The 19,504-nt window shown below is 54.0% G+C and overlaps 1 protein-coding gene across 2 annotated transcripts; it reads right to left on the bottom strand.

Annotated features, from left to right (window-relative positions):
- Window positions 1-1,535: 1,535 nt before the first annotated feature.
- Window positions 1,536-19,189, bottom strand: RCN2 (reticulocalbin 2). Of its 2 annotated transcripts, none has more exons than XM_051834637.2 (7): window positions 18,853-19,189; window positions 18,412-18,517; window positions 15,397-15,593; window positions 7,415-7,528; window positions 4,658-4,754; window positions 2,575-2,717; window positions 1,536-2,292 (listed from the first exon to the last, which is right to left on the bottom strand). In XM_051834637.2, the coding sequence occupies exons 1-7, from the start codon at window positions 19,000-19,002 to the stop codon at window positions 2,140-2,142; spliced, it is 960 nt and encodes a 319-aa protein (XP_051690597.2). In that variant the 5' UTR covers window positions 19,003-19,189; the 3' UTR covers window positions 1,536-2,139. The 2 variants fall into 2 exon arrangements, with proteins under 2 accessions (XP_051690597.2, XP_051690598.2); XM_051834638.2 differs by having other exon boundaries at window positions 7,415-7,516; window positions 18,853-19,137.
- Window positions 19,190-19,504: the final 315 nt, after the last annotated feature.

Below are 19,504 nucleotides of genomic sequence, written 5' to 3'. Positions count from 1 at the left end.
CAGGGAGTGCAGTGGAGGATGGCCCAGGTGCTTGGGCCCTGCACCCCATGGGAGACCAGGAAAAGCACCTGGCTCCTGGCTCCTGCCATCGGATCAGCGCGGTGCGCCGGCCGCAGCGCGCCGGCCGCGGCGGCCATTGGAGGGTGAACCAACGGCAAAGGAAGACCTTTCTCTCTGTCTCTCTCTCACTGTCCACTCTGCCTGTCAAAAAATTAAAAAAAAAAAAAAAAAGAAAAGAAATGTAAAGACAACGCGCATGCATGCTTGTGGGCAGGTGTTCAGCCCGGCGGTTAAGTTGCTGGTTAGGACACTCGCACCCTGCATCCAGGGAGGTCCAGTTTCTGGTTCCAGCTTCCTGCTACCGTGAACCCTGGAAGGCAGCACTGGTGACTCAAGTCGCTGTGAGCTCCTGCCACTTAGTGGGAGACCTGGACTGAGCTCCCAGCTCCCGGCTCCTGACCCCGGGCTTTCGTGGGCGTCTGAACCAGTGGATGGGAGAGCGCTCGCTTGCTCTCAAAACAAAACCTCACGTGCTCACAAAATGACTGCCTGCACACAGCCTAGCAGTTCAAGCAGCCTTTTATCGCAAGTCTTTGCTCAAACATCACCTAGTCGGGGAGAGCACCTCTGCCTAAGCTATTTAAAATTCACTGTCAGCCCCACTCCGTCTTGTCTGGTTCAAGTCTATCAGAAGAGCGTCAGGCCTTCTCACGCACTCCCGAGTACCTGACGAGTTCCTGCGATGCTGTGTGCGCTATGTCACCGAAGAGCCAGCGTTAGCAGAATGCATGGCTGCCCTCTTCACCCGCGAGAAAGGCAGTCAAGAAAAATGAGAGAAGCCGGCGGGGGGGGGGGGGGGGCACGGTTTGGAGATTTCCAGATGCTGTCCCCTACCTGGCCCTCACTGAAGGTGAGTCAGTCGGCCTGAGTTAGGTTAACGCTGGTCATTTAGGTGCACACGATGGTTATCGAGTATGATTTTACCTTCACTGTAACTGAAATGGAGCTCTAATGGTGAAAACCAACCAGTTCTACTGGTGATCCTAACCTGCGTAATTTTTTTGTTTGTTTATTTTTACTGGAAGGTGGGGCTGGGGAGTAGGTATCTTCCATAGTCACTGGTTCTCTCCCGAAATGCCCACGACAGACAGACCCAGGCCAAGGCCAGGAGCAAGGAGACCCCCTGGGTCTCCCACATGGGCAGCAGGAACTCTGCCACTCGAGCCCTCCCTGGCCGCCTCCCAGCACTGCATGAGCACGAAGGTGGACTGGAAGTGGGACAGCCAGGACGGCAAGCAGGTGCCCCCAGCGGCAGCCCACCCCACTGGGCCCCTACACCTGCCTCTGCGTAACCCTTACTTCCAGCCCCCAAACAGCAAAACCTCAGCTGTGTCCAGCGTGCATCCAGGTACATGGTTCCTTCATCAAAAAGAAAATGCACCAAGAATAACAGCAGTCTGGAGAAGGGTCACTGCCCCACCAAGGAAATGGACGAGGCGCAGACCTGCGCTCAGCTAAGAAAACAGGCAGCGGTGTAGAAAGACAGGACAGTCCACTTTAATCAGTCACAAATGAAAAGGGCTCCGGACAAAGTTGAATCCCACTCCGAATGCTATGGTAATACATTAAATATCGTTACTATCTATACATATGCAAAAATATAAAGTTCTATTTCATACAATAAAACCCTTTAGAGAAACCATTTTAAAATGAAGCGGAACGTCTCACATTAATGTGAGGTCTAAGTCCTTCCAAAGGTTCCTTTAAAGGTTTTAAAACAAAATACTAAACCTAAAAACGCTGTCCTTTCTGGCAGTTCCCAAATGAAACCTACTCGGAACGAAACAGCCCGGCAGCGAGCTGGGCGCTGGGGCGCGGAGGTGGCCGCCCGGCGTGTCCGAGGGTGGGAGCCACTGGGCTGCCCGCGACGTGGCGCGACGCGGGTGCAGGGCTGGGAGAGACCGTGTGGAAATAAATATCAGGTTACTGTTTCCTTTTTTCTCCTAAAAGGCCAAAATGATAACTTGGGTTAAGGTAATTCTGACTGTGTGAGACTTAAGAGTGTGAAATACAACATGGATATTTTATCACAAAGTAAAGCTGGTTGAACAAGGTAGGAAGAGGTCCGGCCGCCGCGGGCTACAGCTCGTCGTGGTAGAAGTAGTCGTCGTGCAGCTGCCGCCCGTAGTCGGTGGCCTCGCTCGTGAGAAACAGGTCTTGGTTTTCCAGGATCTCCTCCTCGGACAGCTTCTTGTCGCCATTCAAATCCATCTCGTCGATGAGGTGAAGCGCCTTGGAAGAGAACAGAGCGGCAGAGCGGCTCAGGGCCGGAGCCGGAGGCGGTCTGCTCCTCTGTCCCTGCGTCTCCTCCGTCCCACCCCATCCCACCCCACCCCACCCCGGGACAGAACCCACTGGACTTGGAGCTCAGGTCAACAAGCCACTATTTCTTTCACTGCTGCAACAGGCCATCCCATGATCCCATCAACTCCCTCCTCTCCCCACAGCCACGAGACATGCACTCCATCTCCGGCACCGCCCGTGGAAAGCGGAGGAAGCCGCCCGGGCACCCACCTCCTCCTGCGCGATGCCCTGGTTGTTGGGCACCACCCACGACAGCAGCTCCTGGGGATCCAGCCTGCCGTCGTGGTCCTTGTCGTAGTCGTTCACGAACCTGTCCTTCTCAACCAGGATCCACTCTGGGTCCTCGTTCGCGGCTTGATGTTAAAAACACAAACACACAAGACCGTCACATGTGTCCACTGGAACACATCTGAACTGAGAAGTCCTGGGTAAGTACAAACAGCACTTTGCCCGCGTTACACCTAAGGCTGAACAGCTCCGACTTGGACAATTCTGGAAGTTTTTACAAACTAGTAATGTTTGCTGCCTCTTGTTCTGATGTGCAGTTTGCCCAAATTTGAGTTGGATAATGTTTTTATGTGGCTGTGTAACGTCTCCTACAAAGTAATGACATGTCATTTAAAAACATTTTTGTATTTGAGAGACAGCTCCCATTGGCTAGTTCACTCTCCAAAGGTCCCCAGTGGCCGGGGCTGGAGCCTGGAACCCAGTCTGCGGGGCGGGACCCACCCCCACCCACTTGAGTCATCACTGGCACCTTCCAGAGCCCACCTCAGCTGGAGCTGGAGTTGGAATGGAACACAGGCAGCAGCCTAAGGGGGAGGCCGAACAGCCAGGCTGCCGCGGGTAACTTTAAAGTGATACTCACGGGAAGTAAAGCTGGTAACCATTTTTTTTTTTTTTGACAGGCAGAGTGGACAGTGAGAGAGAGAGACAGAGAGAAAGGTCTTCCTTTTGCCGTTGGTTCACCCTCCAATGGCCGCCGCGGCCGGCGTGCTGCGGCCGGCACACCGCGCTGATCCGATGGCAGGAGCCAGGAGCCAGGTGCTTTTCCTGGTCTCCCATGGGGTGCAGGGCCCAAGCACCTGGGCCATCCTCCACTGCACTCCCTGGCCACAGCAGAGAGCTGGCCTGGAAGAGGGGCAACCGGGACAGAATCCGGCGCCCCGACCGGGACTAGAACCCGGTGTGCCGGCGCCGCAAGGTGGAGGATTGGCCTAGTGAGCCGCGGCGCCGGCTTGGTAACCAATTTTAATATGTGCTGCCAAAGTGAGAAATTTTAAAATGACACTGAGGGGCGGTGCTGTGGCACAGTAGGTTAAGCCTCGGCCTGTGGTGCCGGCACCCCATGTGAACACGGGTCTGGGGTTGCCACTGCTCTCCTTCTAATCCAGCTCCCTGCTGATGGCCTGAGTGCAAGGGCCATTGTACCCATGTGGGAGACCCAGAAGAAGCTCCTGGCTTGGGATTGGCCCAGCTTTGGCTATTGTGACCATTTTGGGGGTGAACCAGTGGATGGAAGACCTCCCTCCCTCCCTCCATAACTACTTCTCAAATAAGCTTAAAAAACACACACCATTGTTTATAGAAAGAAAAAAAATGGTGGGGCTGGCACTGTCGCGTAGCAAGAAAAGCCACTGCCCGCAGTGCCAGCTTCCCACATGGGCGCCAGTTCAAGTCCCGGCTGCTCTTCTGATCCAGCTCTCTGCTGTGGCCTGGGAAAGCAGTGGAGGATGGCCCAAGTGCTTGGGTCCCTGCACCCATGTGGGAGACCTGGAAGAAGCTCCTGGCTTCTGGCTTCAGATTGGCCCAGCTCCGGCCCTTACGGCCATCTAGGGAGTGAACCAGAGGATGGGAAACCTCTCTACCTCTCCTTCTCTTTCTCTGTAACTCTGACTTTCAAATAAATAAACCTCTAACATGGCATTGATACTTGTAAGCAGTAATCCTGGAAAAGCAGCCTGCTACTTACAGAGAGGAAGACTCCAGTTTCAAACACTTCCTAAGTCCCCTCTACAGACCACACCAGGTTTTGTCTGTCTCATTATAGATGTACAGGTTTTGTTTTAAAATACATCAAACCTTTACTTCCTTCTGCGCTTGAATTATGTTTGAAAAGAAAACCGAGCCACAGAGGCCACAGTAAGCGCCGGCCCCGCTGGGGGGCGCCTGCGCCAGCCGGCCCTGGGCACCGCTGCTTCGTCTCTCTCCCTGTCACACACAGCAGCGAGGCTGGCTCCCTTCTCTTCTTGATTACGTTTGCCCCTCGTTCCCGTCCCCCCAGGCAACTTACTTGGATCTCGCCTGTAGTCACCAAGAAATTCTTCCAAACTAACGAATCCATCACCATTTTTGTCATGTTCTTCTAAAGCCTCTTCAATGACAAATTCCTAGTGCATGATCATGAAAGCAAAACAAAAGGGTCACAAGCTTCCAGTGCCAGCACGCGTGGTGCGCACACTCGGGAGGAACGAGCGTTTCTCAACACCAGCACTGGGAGGAACAAGGCGAGGCTACTGAGGTGCTGTGAATGCAGCCCAGCCTCAGGGCTGCTGCTGCCGGGCAGAACCCACCCCCGGCCCGTCCTGTCCCGTCCCCCAAGTGCCAGGGACATCTCCCTGCCGCCTCTATCCAACGCCACCAGCTCCCCAAGCCATCAGCCCCTGAGTCCTTCCCTCAGACCTCTGCACACACAGCTGCTGTTCCACCTCCAGGGCTGACACGTGCCAGTGCCCAGGAAACCTCTCGCTGCTGCTGCCGCTACCAAAGCCGCCCACCCCTGCCCAGCATCCCCCCAATCTGTTCTTCACTCATAAAAGCCTTCTCTCCAGACAGTCCTTAAGCCTGACCAAAGAGCACGCTCCCGCACGTCCCTCGTCCCCAGCCTCAGATCAGATGCACGTCACCTCCTCCTCTCTCCCAGAACCATCATGTCCAAAAGGAAAGACAAACATCTCAACCTCGCCCTCGCGGCAGCACCGGCAGCGCCCGTCTTGGCAGCCATCAGCACTCGTTCTAAAGCCTCCATCTCCACTCTCCCGGAGCCTGGCTGCAGCCCTCCCCGGCGGTCCCTGGGCGGAGACGTGACACACACCGCCAGGCGTCCCTGAATGCCACTGGAGACCCTCACGCGCGGCGACCTCTCCTCTTGCACGACTCCCCGTGAAAGCAGTCTTCCCAACAGCCCGCACCCCATCTGTGCTCACTGCCTATGGCTTCCGGCCTCTCAGCCTGGGAGCACGCCAGCTCCTCCTCCTGTGCCTTTAGTACGCTGATGGCCCCAGGACCTCGAACCCCCATTCCCACCACCTGACGACTCCAGGCGCCTCTCAACCTGGATTCCAGCAGCACAGCTGTTCCATTTCTAGACAAATCCAGGAGTTTGTGTACATCTGGAGGAACCAGCACTTAAAAGCTGGTTATTTAAATCGACTATTACAGACTGCACACAGAGAACCCAGGGGATCTTAACACAGACTCAAAGGTTAGCTTTAGGGGGAGCACCTGAGAATATCCTGGAATTATCACCCAGTATTCTGTGGGCAATTTTCCTGGGGCAGAGTCCACAGTTTGCTTCCTGCTCTTCAAAGAGTCTGTGATCCAATAAAGGAACTACTGACCAAACTGACTCTTCCTCCATCCGGGTAATCTTGCCTAACAAACTTACTTCAAAGATGATGCCACAGTTAGAAGGAATTTTCAGAAACACGTGAGTGAAATGACAATGGATTTTGAATTTGAGTTTACCCCAGAGTAGTTAGTTCACCTTGTGCCGCGCCTTCCCTGCAGAGGAGGGATCGCGACACACAGGCACTGATGCAGCTGCTCTCACGGGACACTGCTTCACAGCCACACATCTGTGTGCCCCCACCAACCCCGAGCCCGCTCAGAAAGCACAGCCAAGGAGAGCCCACTGACACGCCCACTCTGGAAGGGACCACCCCTCCCTGTTACACGCGCTCCGAGCCTCAGGCTAACCCTGCCTTGCCTTCCCTCTCAGTACAAGCTGGCATTCTCGCGTGTGCTGGCTTCCAAATGCTGCTCCCCTCACTGCCTAGCCACCTGGTGCTCCAGGCCCACATTCCACTGACCACGCCCCTACTCAGGCTTCCCGAGAATGCAGGCCCTGCCACTCTCGCGCTGAGTTAGCTTGTCCCGGCACAGCCGGCACTTCCGGTATGCCCAGCACTGGTCTTACATCAGGTCATGGCTCACGTGCCAAGCAGGAGCAGTGGTACTGAGGGCGGGTCTTGCCCGAGCTGCGGAGAAAAATCCACCTGCGGCTTCATCAGCCCTGGTGGTGCAGACGCCCCTGCCCTCCCCAAGACGCGCAGGTGCCAACAGGCGCCCCGCCCTCCCCAAGACGCGCGGGTGCCAACAGGCGCCCCTGCCCTCCCCAAGACGCGCGGGTGCCAACAGGCGCCCCGCCCTCCCCAAGACGCGCGGGTGCCAACAGGCGCCCCCGCCCTCCCCAAGACGCGCAGGTGCCAACAGGCGCCCCCGCCCTCCCCAAGACGCGCAGGTGCCAAGCCACAGAGCTCAGCGCCGAGGCTCTGCGAAGCTACCTGTCACGTTCACCTTCACTCCCCAGGATGGCGCTCTCTGCTCAGAAACTTCAAAAGCTTGGGAGAGCCTCAACCAGCGCCTGCCGAGCTGGCCTGGACCCCAGGCAGCTGTGAGGGCTGGCGCTCCTGCCCGAAGCTTGCTCAGGAGCGAGTCCTCCAGCTCGCTGAGAGACTGATGGGATCGTCTTCCAGGGGAAAAGCTTCCACCACGATGCTGCAAACTAAACACGCGTCCAGTGCGGCTGACGCTGGAAAGCCGCACAGGGGCGGGGAGGCGCAGGAGGTGACGTGTGCTGCCCACGCACAGGGCAGCGCGGCCGCCCCCCCCCCCCCAAGCACCCCTCCTGTCCTGATCCTAACGGGGCAGGGTTCCGAATCGTTCCGGATCTGCCCGAGCACCAGCTGTCATGCACTTCGCCCGGGGAAGCAGGTTCTACAGCTTCAGCGGCTCATTCTCATTCCCAGAACTGAAAATTCGTCCTTACCATCATGTAGTCCACTTCTTCAGGATGTTCAAAAGCGATGAATTCTTCCAGGCTCAAACCCAGACTGGAATCCTGGTTGGCTTTTTCAAATCGCTTCTTATCCTTTAAATGAAGCTTAGAAAATTACAAAGTTTTGAACACATGGAAGGTATCTCTTTAGTAACATCACATCACTGAAACTATTTTGAAAAATACAAATAGCGTGAAACTCAAAAGTACATTCTCGTATACCGTCTAGTTTATCCTCATATTATTCCTTTGAAGGTAGGCTGGGTAAATACAAGGGCCCTTCAAAACGTTCACAGAAAATGTGAATCAAGGGGGCCGGCACTGTGGCATAGTGGGTAGAGCCACCGCCTGCAGTGCTGGCATCCCATTTGGGTGCTGGTTTGAGACCCGGCTGCTCCACTTCCGATCCATCTCTCTGCTGTGGCCTGGGAAAGCAGTGGAAGATGGCCCAAGTCTGTGGCCCCTACACCCATGTGGGAGACCCAGAAGAAGCTCCTAGCTCTGTCTTCAGATCGGTACAGCTCCAGCTGTTGCGGTCATATGGGGAGTGAACCAAGCGATGGAAGATTCATTCTCTCTCTCTCTCTCTGCCTCTCTGTAACTCTGCCTTTCAAATAAATAGATAAATCTAAAAAAAAAAAAAAAAAAAAGTGTACTGGGGCTGGCGCTATGGCACAGTGGGTTAATGCTCTAGCCTGAAGCACCGGCATCCCATATGGGCGCCGGTTCAAGACCCGGCTGCTCCTCTTATGATCCAGCTCTCTGCTATGGCCTGGGAAAGCAGTAGAAGATGGCCCAAGTCCTTGGGCCCCTGCACCCGTGTGGGAGACCTGGAAGGAGCTCCTGGCTTCAGACTGGCACAGTTCTGGCCATTGCGGCCAATTGAGAGTGAACCATCGGATGGAAAACCTCTCTCTCTCTCTCTCTCTCTCTCTCTCTCTGCCTCTCCTGTGTGTAACTCTGACTTTCAAATAAATAAACTTTAAAAAAAAAAAAAAAGCATATCAAGAAAAACATGTACATGGCTTTAAAAAATGTATTCAAAAATCAGAGATAAGGCTGGCGCCGTGGCTCAATAGGCTAATCCTCTGCATTGCGGCGCCGGCACACCGGGTTCTAGTCCTGGTCGGGGTGCCGGATTCTGTCCCGGTTGCCCCTCTTCCAGGCCAGCTCTCTGCTGTGGCCCGGGAGTGCAGTGGAGGATGGCCCAAGTGCTTGGGCCCTGCACCCCATGGGAGACCAGGAGAAGCACCTGGCTCCTGCCATCGGATCAGTGCGGTGCGCCGGCCGCAGCGCGCTGGCCGCGGCGGCCATTGGAGGGTGAACCAACGGCAAAGGAAGACCTTTCTCTCTGTCTCTCTCTCTCACTGTCCACTCTGCCTGTCAAAAATAAAAAAAATAAAAATAAATAATAAAAAAATCAAGTAAATAAAAATCAGAGATATACCAGGACAATGAGCTCTCCCATTTGCCGAGTGACTTCCCAAATGCTCACGAGAACCAGAACTGGCCAGGCTGGAGCCAGGAGCTGGGAACGCCATCTGGGTCTCCCCTCACATGGCAGGGGGCAGCAGCTACGGGGGCAAGGCTGCTCCGATGAACCTGCTGGAGGTAACGCTCAGAAACACACGGTGCGCGCTGCTCACCCTGCGTCCTTTCTAGTCTGGATTTCAGGGAATGGCTTTCCTTTCGATGACTGGTATGTATTAAACTGCACGGTTTAAAGAAATGACGCTCTCAAAGACGTCAGCAGCTCCTGATACATGTGCTGCACTGTCAGGCGGAATGCCCTGTTGGGGGCAGGCACCTGCCGGGACACGGGGTCTTTCACAACCACCGGCTGGGTCAGGACACATCACCTCTGCCCCAGCATGCACTCTACACAGGCCCCGCCCCACCCGCTCACGACAGGGAAGGAGGACAGCTGCTCCCAGCGCATCATCATGTAAGGAGCCACGCCCACGCACCCGCCTCTGTACTCCATGCTCAGGCCTGACCTGCGTGGACAAACACGGTTCTGACACTTGGCTGGGGCAGCCAGGATCTCGAGTGAGCCACTGCCCTGAATGCCCAGCGCCGAGATCCCCGTATGAAAGAACCCTTCATCTGGAGCAGAAAGGGCCGCCTCTCGGCACAGGCGCTGAATGTGGCAAACCCTACGCAAAGAAAGGCTCTCTTTCTAACCAGCTGAGACTTCTCGGGGGAAAAAACTGGGGTTGGGAAGGTAGTTTTTTTCGCATTTCACGGTCATTTGAGGAATACAACTGAATACATTTTAAATCATAGAAGCCAATACACAGACTGTTTTTCAAAGATATAAATTTCAAAATAACGATATTTTCAAAAAACTCAACACTTCATTCTGAATAAAACACTTGTATTCCAGTAGAGATGAATGTGCCACGCACAGTAATGGAAACTCGCATAATCGTTTCTTTTTATATCGTAACACAGCCTCATGAGGAACAAAGCTGCCATCTTTTGGTAGGCGCGCGATTTTACAGGAGGAAATACAGAATCTAATATTAGAACAAAAGTCTAGGCCTTGCGAGTCCTGACAGCCACAGGCAGAGTCACGGCCGACGTAACTGAATCCCGCTTACCCACGCACACTCGGCAGCCGGCTGCAGAGTCAGGGGAACTGCACTATGCCAGGAGGTCCCCAGACTTTAATTACCCTGCACAAAGTGCTGACTAATTGTTCATCGAATCACAAAGATGCTTTTTCCAGGCATTTCACAGTTATGCAAAATAAGATAAAATTTAGGTGCTGACTTGACTTGTCGTTTTTAACGTTTCAAGAGGCAGAGAGAGCGAGCCATCTCCCATTGCCTGGTTTGCTCCCAACTCAAACAACAGCCAGAGCTAAGCTGGGTCTGGGCCACTCCAGGTCTCCTACACGGACGGCAGGAGCCCGTTCCCTCACCACCACTGCCGCCAAGAGCCTGTGTTAGCCGGCGTAGGGAGCAGGACCTGGGAACTGAACCCAGGGGCTTCATCGTGAGATGCAGGCATCTTACCCACCAGGCTACAGGCCTGCCCACTGCCTTCTGGTTCTCAGTGGACGTCCACATAGAGGACTTCCTGTTACTCACACAGCCAATTGCACTTGGGCCATCCTCCACTGCTTTCCCAGGTGTGTTAGCAGGGAGCGGGATCAGAAGCGGAGCAGCCAGGACTCAAACTGGCGCCCATGTGGGATGCCAGCACCCCGGGCAAAGGCTTAACCTACCATGCCACAGCTCTTGCTCCAACCCTACATCAATTTTTTTTAACTGATTTTATTTATTGCGGCTCACTAGGCTAATCCTCTATCTCGTGGCGCTGGCACACCGGGTTCTAGTCCCGGCTAGGGTGCCGGATTCTGTCCCGGTTGCTCCTCTTCCAGGCCAGCTCTCTGCTGTGGCCCGCGAGTGCAGTGGAGGATGGCCCAAGTGCTTGGGCCCTGTACCCGCATGGGAGACCAGGAGGAAGCATCTGGCTCCTGCCATCGGATCAGCGCGGTGCGCCGGCCGTAATGGCCATTTGGGGGGTGAACCAACGGAAGGAAGACCTTTCTCTCTGTCTCTCTCTCACTGTGAAAGTAAGAGAGAAAGTTAGAGGGGGAGGGGGAGGGGAGGGGGAGGGGGAGGGAGGGAGAGAGAGAGAGAGAGAGAGAGAGAGAAAAAAGAAAGAAAGAAAGAAAGAAAGAAAGAAAGAAAGAAAGAAAGAAAGAAAGAAAGAAAGAAAGAAAAAGATTTTATTTATCTATTTATTTGAGAGAGAGCGTTAGACAGTGTCAGAACGTCGTGAAGGTATGAAACATACTCCTGGGGTGTCAAATAACCAACAGGCCTCCAGCCACACAGCAGTCCACCGATTCCCTGAGGCTGTTACAGTCTAATTCATTCTTAAGGAGCAGGGTCTTGGGGCCCCCATTTCGCACAGCAGTGAAACACCTGTGTCCCACACTGCAGTGCCTGGGTTCAACTCCCAGCTCTGGCTCCAGCTCCCCCCACCCACCATGCGAGCCTGGGAGGCGGCCGTGACAGCTCCGGTAACCGGGTTCCTGCCACCCAGGTGGGAGACCTGGCTTGAGCTCGCGATCCCGGCTTCGGCCCAGTGGGCATTTAGGGAGTGGGTACAGTGAGACGGCTTTTAAAGGACTTTGCACACGCAGCTTGTATTAATGAGTCTTGAACTCTTCAAAGCAATGTTTTTCTTCTCAATAACATCATCCATTATACCAACCTCTCCTGAGAACACAGAAACACATACTTTTTGATGCAATAGGGATTAAATTTCTTGGGTGCTTAAAAAAAAAAAAAAGAATTGAATTCTACTAAGATTAAAAAATGCTATATTTAACTTCCTTGTGTTGCCTAGCCAGGAAGTCATATCATTCAGATTTAGAAAAATCCAGGACCCATATGGGGAGTGGTTTGCAACCCAGCTGCTCCACTTCTGATCCAGCTCCCTGCTAACGGCCTGAGAAAGCAGCAGAAGATGGCCCAAGTCCTGGGACCCCTGCACCCATGTGAAAGACCTGGGAGAATCTCCTGGCTCCTGGCTTCAGCCCGGCCCAGCCCCAGCTGTTGTGGCCATGGAAGAGCTCTCTCTGTAACGATTTCAAATAAATAAATAAATAAATATTTAAAAAAGGAAGAAAAAAAAAGCTGAGAACCCCAATGACTTCTTTTTTAAAAGATTTATTTATTTTACTTGAAAGTCACAGTTACATAGAGAGAAGGAGAGGCTGGGGGTGGGGGAGAAGGAGGGAAAGGTCTTCCATCTGCTGGTTCACTCCCCAGATGGCCACAATGGCCAGAACTGCACAGATCTGAAGCCAGGAGCCAGGAGCTTCCTCTGGGTCTCTCCTGCGGGTGCAGGGGCCCAGGGACCTGGGTCATCTTGTACTGCCTTCTCAGGCTATAGCAGAGAGCTGGATCGGAAGTGGAGCAGCCAGGTCTCATCTCAAACCGGCACCCATATGGGATGCCAGCACTGCAGGCGGCGGCTTTGCCCACTGTGCACAGCACCGGCCCTGAGAACCCCAATGACTCTTTCCAGATACTTCCTCCAGTAAAGGGCACACCTAGGAGCGAGGAATCCAAACTTCCTCGTCACTAAGAAGCAGTGAAGATGTATTCTCTTCAGTCTGCTGTGAAATGAAGACTCAAGTAAGGAGGGAGAAAAAGGTTTTTCCCCTATAAATTGAATCCTAAGTAATCTAAGGCTCATAGTTAACAAATGCCAAAACAGTTTTCAAAAGCTGATTAAACAAATATAAGTGTGTGTGAATCACATGTGCTTTCTTCACCAACGTTCTTTTTTAAAGAAATTATTTGAGGGCTGGGGGTGCGCTGTAGTGAGTTAAACTACCACATGTGATGCTGGCATCCCTACCGACTGCTGGTTTGCGTCTTCGCTGCTCTGCTTCTGATCCGACTTCCTGCTAACGTGCAGCAAAGGCGGCGGCGGATGGCCCAAGTGCCTGGGCTCCTGGAAACCAGATGGAGTTCCTGGCTCCTGGCCTCGGCCTGGCCCAGACCTGGCCGTTGTAGCCATATGGGGAGTGAACCAACAGAAAGGTATCACAGTCTCTCAAATAAATGCTCACAAAATGCTGGGGCCAAAGCCAGGGGCTCAGTTCAGGCCTCCTGCATGGGTGGCAGGGACTCAACTACTCAAGCCATCACCTGCTGCCTCCTAGTGTGTTCACCAGTGAAAGCTGGAACCGGGGCCAAGGCGCGGCACGTTAACGCAGGTGTTCTGATACGGGACACGAGAGTCCTAACTGCCAGGCCAAATGCCTGCTGCTACTTGTGCGTGTTTATTATCCCCATTTTTAGAAGTGAGGAACCCGAGGCAGGAGGAGGTTGGATCCCAGCGGATCAGTGGCAGGGCTGGCCCTCACACTGGAGCCCTGACTCCACACTGGCCTAAGGGGATTTCAAGAAGCTGTAGACAAAAAAAAAAAAAAAAAAAAAAAGAAGCTGTAGACATGTGATATAATAGGTGAGCATTTTCAAAAAATTTTTAAAATGAAAAACAAAAAAATTACTTGATGGGGACACACACACCCACACACCCACACACACACATTCACACACTCACACTCACACACACGCTCACACGAGAGTGAGTGTGTGAGTGAGCTCTCTGAGCAGCTCACTTCCCTGAATGTGGCAACGGTGAAGGCGGGGCTGGGGCTGAAGCCAGGTCTCCCACTTGGGTGGAAGAATCCAGTAACTCGAGCCACCCCCACCCTCCCAGGGTCTCTACTCGCAGGAAGCTGGAACCGTGAATTTTTTTTGAAGACTCTTTGTATGTCTAGCTCATACTTAATCATTAGCAGAAAAACAATCAACTTTGTAGTGGCCTATAAAACACAAGTGGACAATATGATTCTAAGATAAACAAGATGTACAGTGATAGATAACAACAATAAAACATAAGAGGCGTATACTAAGATGGTAGGAACTGGGGCAGGCATTTGGCACAGCGGCTATGATGCCATAGGGAATGTAAATACCCCACATCGAGTGCCTGCTTCGACTCCTAGCTCTGCTCTCAATTCCAGTTTCCTGCTAATGCAGGGTCAGGAGGCGGCAGGTCATGGCTGAGGTCCTAGAGCCCCTGCCACAAATCAGGGAGACCTGGACTGCGTTCCCGACTCCTGTCTTCAGCCTGGCCCAGCCCTAGCTATTGTGGGCATCGGGGGGTGTGAACCAGCAGATGGAAGATCTCTGTGTCTTCAAAAGAAAATAAATTAAAAAAAATATTTAAAATAATGGGATGATGAGGCTTAGATGGTTTCCAGAACCTTGACTAACATTTTAGCACACACAGTTTGCAATGAAGTGTTTGGCTTTAATTTTTTTCCCCTGCCATATAAAAAAGGTATATTTTCAGAAAAAATTCCTTAAATCATCTTTGAATTACAGAGTGACTTGAAATAGCGACTTCAAGCTCACGGTCGCCTGTGTTGATATCCTTCTCGTTTAACAGACTTCCTAGAAGCCTTGGAAAGTATGAATGCCCAAGCGAAAACTGGCTCCCTTAGCTCTGCTTGACGAAGCAGCCGGCATTCCAACAAGTTAAACCACGGAATCAGCGGAGGTCACGGTATGCCCGAGTGTTTTCAGATGAGTCATTTAAGTGACGTAGCCACTATGGAAGACAGAACTGACATTCCTCAAAAAATTAAAAATAGAATGATCACGACTCCACAAGCCCACTTCTGGGTATCTACCCAGAGGAATTAGAAGCGGGAGCTCAGAGAGACGTGGGCATCCCACGGTCACGGCAGCACCGTCCACAACAGCGGAAACCCGAGGGGAGCAGCACCAAGTGCTCACGGACAGAGGCGTAGATACAGAACATTTGGCAGACACACAACACAGGGCAGTATTTGGCCTTTTAGGAATATCCTTCCTGTTCCAGAAGGCAAGGCTGCCACACACAGCAGTGTGGATGACCTGAGGACATTATGCTAGGTGTCCTATTTGGGTAAGGTGCGAGGAGCAGTCAGATTCATAGAGGCCGAAGGTAAACGTGGCCGTGGAGCGGGCGCGGCGGCAGAGGACTGCTGGAGACTGCGCAGAATGACTGTCCCACCCTGCTGAGCTCCACGTATACACATGGTTCCGATGGCAAATGGGCTATGTGCAGTCTGCCACAACCGAAACCATTTCAAAAAGTTATATAGATCCACGTGCTTCACAACAGGGGGCTGGGACAGCCTTTTCCGTAAATACAAGCCTGATCGTCCAGTGATACTAAAAACTGTAACACACGCAAGGGACGAGCGCTTTTGGAAGGACAAGTAGGCGACGCAGCTCGAGGGGGACCTGCGTGACGATGGCTGCTGCGGTCCAGCAAGCGAGTCCCGCCACCTGGCTGTGGGAAGGACACCGTGGGGACGCCGCCGAGCAGAGCCGCGAGTGCCAGGGCAGCCGTCCCGCCGGGACCGCAGCCGCGCACACACTCACCTGCCGGAAGGACTCCTCCTCCGCGTCGTCCAGCACCGTGTTCTCGTCGAAGTCGATCACGCGATCGTACATCTGCACGTTGTACTCGTCCCAGGTCACGCTCCCGTCGCTGTTTTTGTCGTACTCCACAAACTGCTGTTTCGCTTCTTGCATGGCGTAGTGCTTGAACGACATCTGAATCCACGAGCTGAGTTCACCTGAGGGAATTCCCCAGAACACAGTGGTGCGACAGTGATCCTGAGCGCTGAACAGGGAGTGTCTAACCCTGCCCTAAAAGAAAAACACCTCCAACGTTTGCAACTGCAGCGGAAGCTGGTCTGGTACATGGGATGGGCGGGGAGGCGCGCTGCCTGCAGTCTAGGACACTGCGCGATGGCAACAGGAGGCCAGCGCCCTGAGCGGAGCGGGTCGGGTGTGCATTCATTTATTTATCTATTTTCTTTCCTGATGTAAACCCAATGCCTGGAAAGTGCCTGGCACAGTCAGGCCTTGTTGCATGAATTACCAACTTGACTTTTGTTTCAAACCCTATTATCCAAACACTCGAAGGCAATCTCTGCTGTCAGAGATCTCTTAGGAAGCACAGTCTCTGAACAGCTGTCCGTTTATACAATGTGATTTCAACGTTTGTGGGAAATGGAACTAAAAGTAAGTTCAGTTTGGTGTGGCAAATTCTGAAATTCGTGAATATGCAGAATCATCAAAAAGTTCAAGGAACATGTTTAAGAAACTATGCACAGGTTTCAAAGTTTTATGCACCAAAATAAATTTTATCTTTTAATTTTTTTCACAAGCTTTTTGAAGTACCCTCATATTTTAATAGTGTTTTTCATCTAAGAAAGGAACATAGAAAGTTTTCCTTTAAAATACATTTTATGTGAGTTGGGTCAAAATTATATTATGGAAATAATCAGAGTGGCCTACATTATGAAAAAGTATTCAAGTGACTGAAGGCTGAGAAATCCTGTTAGAGGATGTTCCCTTTAAACATGTCATAACCAGTGGAGGACATTTTCACAAAGCTCACAGGTAGCATCCTGACTTACGGCCCGCTGCCATGGCTAGCTACCTGGAGACAAGGGGGAAAGTTCCCACAACTCAGATACCCACTTTCAGCTCCACTTTAAAATTCTGTTCACAGGGATATTTCCAGAACAAAACCGGGGAGGGGAAGAACACGACTATTCACGAGGACACCAAGAATACACCACTGGCTTTAAAGGCAATGTACCCTATGGTTTCAAGAGTGCTTCTCAGGCCGGCACCATGGCGCACTAGGTTAATCCTCCGCCTGCGGTGTCGGCATCCCATATGCATGCCGGGTTCTAGTCCCGGCTGCTCCTCTTCCAGTCCAGCTCTCTGCTGTGGCCCAAGAGGGCAGTGGAGGATGGCCCAAGTCCTTGCTTGGGCCCTGCACCCGCATGGGAGACCAGGAGGAAGCATCTGGCTCCTGGCTTCGGATGGGCATGGCTCCGGCCACTGCGGCCATTTGGGGAGTGAACCAATGAAAGGAAGACCTCTCTCTCTGTCTCTAACTCTACCGGTCAAAAAAAAAAGTGCTTCTCTCTTCATTGGCCTGGGAGAGGTCAGGTGAATACAAGGGCAGACACCTCACTCTCTTGACGCACTACCGTAACCATGTATTGAACAATTCGTTACTGTGTGCCAAGTCTAATCTGCAAAATAAGGCGACTGATTACAGTCATCGGTACTTGCAGTCCAGTAGCAAGTCTGGCGGGCAGAGGGCAGGTTCAAATCTCTCCTTGGCTGCAGAGCCCACTCCTTCCGCTGAGCGTGGCCCGGAAGAACCTCCGAGTCCAGTTCCAGCCCTCGAAGGGCAAGCTGACAAAATTCACTTGAGGGTCCTCAGGTAGAGCAAGGGGCTCCTTCAGCACCGTGAGTCTCTCTTCCCGCTTACTCAGCGAGATCGTCACAGGAAAGATGAGCAGGGATCAGAAAACCGGCTCACGTGTGAGCTAAGGAGCTGGCTTCCCGCCGCAGGGCTGGCTTCTCATCTCTACAATGAAGATTCACAAACTGCCTCTCACTGAGAGCTTACTAAGTGACCGACCATACGGAGGCCCTGAGAGACAGGTACCACGCGCTCTTCTAAATCCACTTCTTCCGTGTATCGCTGAAGAGTGGATAAGGAGGGTCTGTTGTCCTTAAGCAAAGGGAATAAAACCTCAATATTCCCGAGGGCGCTGATGAATGGCCATGTCCCTGACGGCACTTCTTAAACTGACCAGTGCGCTGTCCACACTGCTCTTCCCCGACCACCTCAGTCCTCGGGTGCTGAGCAAGATGGCTACACCAGTGACAGCACCAACGCTTTCAGCCCCCTTCAAGATCAACCTGCAGTGCTGATGGGATTCATCCCCTGAATTGAACAATGGGGAGCGATGTGTGTGCGGTAATTCAGAATATTCTTTAACTGGTCCACGCATTTCATCTCTGGCTAGAATCGGACTGGGCTAGAACCAGACGTAGAGGCCATACCTAGGAGCACTGAGGGTTTTTGTTTTTTAACTGAAGGATATGACGATTGAGTTAAGAGCAGGGCACCTGCATTCAGTCCTGGCTTTGCCACTTATTTCCAAGAGGCACTTACCCCTGTGGGCTTCAGTGTCTTCGTCTCCATGAAGAACAAGAGGCGTCGAAGGCCCCTACCACACTCACGTTTAAAACAAAACACCATTCACATGCAACAGGTCTTTCAGGACTCGCTCACAGAAAGACGCGAATTTCTAAAACCCTCATGAAGCATACATGCGTACATGACATCTATCTCTCAAAAAAAAAAAAAAAAAAAAACACCTTTTGGGAGGTTCTGGGACACATTTCTCCAAAACGAGTCGCACTGTCCACAGTGACAAAAGTCACGTGGGTAAGGGGGTGACTGGAGCTGCGCCTTGCACACCCCACGGTGGGGTGGTCACCGTTGTCTGCCTGCTCCTGGGGAACACCTGTCGGGCGCCCGCCTCCCACAGAGGGGTCGCGGCACCCAGGGCTTACTTTCGGTGAGAAAGCCATCCGAGTCCAGGTCGATCTTCTTGACGATGGTCCGCAGTCGCTTCTGCTGCTCGTCGGGGTCGAGTTTCACGTACTCATCGACGTCTTCCTTTGGGGGGAAGCGGTCATGAGAAGGGCCCGGCGTTACTAATCGGGGAGGAGGGGGCGACAGACTGCAGAAAACCAGGACCCCCCCCCCCCCCCACTGGGATGACCCACACCTGCCCGCCACGGCCGCGGCCCCCGCCCCCTCCGGACCCTCGGTGCGGGGGAGGGGGGATCCGGCCCCGGGGCCCCCAGAAGCGAGCGCCGGCCCGCCCGACCCCCACGGTCAGGCCGCCCCGGCCAGGCCTCGCCCGGCCGCCCCTCTTTGTCCCGGGACAAAGCCCGCGACCGCGGCGCTGGGAAGCCGGGCCCGCCCCGCCTCGGGCCTGGCCGCCTCACCTGGACGCCCAGCAGCGCCTCGCGGTCGTAGTCGGCGCGGTGCTCGCCCTGCGGGTAGTGCAGCTCCTCGGCCTCGCCGGCGCCGGCCGCCGCCACGCACAGCAGCAGCGGCAGCAGCAGCCGCCCCAGCGCCGCGGGCCTCAGCTGCATGGCGCGGGCCCGCGGGCGGACGCGAGGGACGCGGACAGCGAGAAGCGGGCGGGGCGGGGCAGGGGGCGCTGGCCGGCGGCCGCACACCGCGAGCGGCGGGAGAGCGGCGTACGTGGGGGCGGCCGGGCGCGCTACCGGTCGGGCCTCCCCGACCCCACGGACGCACGGACAACGACTGCGGCGCGGAGGCGCCCGGCCCGAGCTTATATGGCCGCGGCGCAGGGGCGGGGCGCCAGACCGCAGCGCTGATTGGTCGGCGCGGCGCCGGGGGCGTGCCCGCGCGTGTGGCAGGCCACGGCCCTCCCATGAGCGCCAGAGGCAAGCGGGGACAGAGTGGACCGCAGGCCCGCCCGTGCCCGCGACACCCTGGGGAGACCGCGCTGCAGGGCGACACGCCGGCCTAGTGTCTTGGGAACTCGCTGTCGGCTCCAGGTGTTCCCCTGACTTCCGTGCAAGGCTGCAGATGGAGGTGAAAAGCCACACACAATGCCCTACCCAGGAA

This window comes from Oryctolagus cuniculus, chromosome 12 (genome assembly GCF_964237555.1).
Source record: "Oryctolagus cuniculus chromosome 12, mOryCun1.1, whole genome shotgun sequence".
NCBI lineage: Eukaryota > Metazoa > Chordata > Mammalia > Lagomorpha > Leporidae > Oryctolagus > Oryctolagus cuniculus.
Note: the sequence above shows the minus strand (reverse complement) of the source record. Positions and strands in the feature narration are given on the sequence as shown.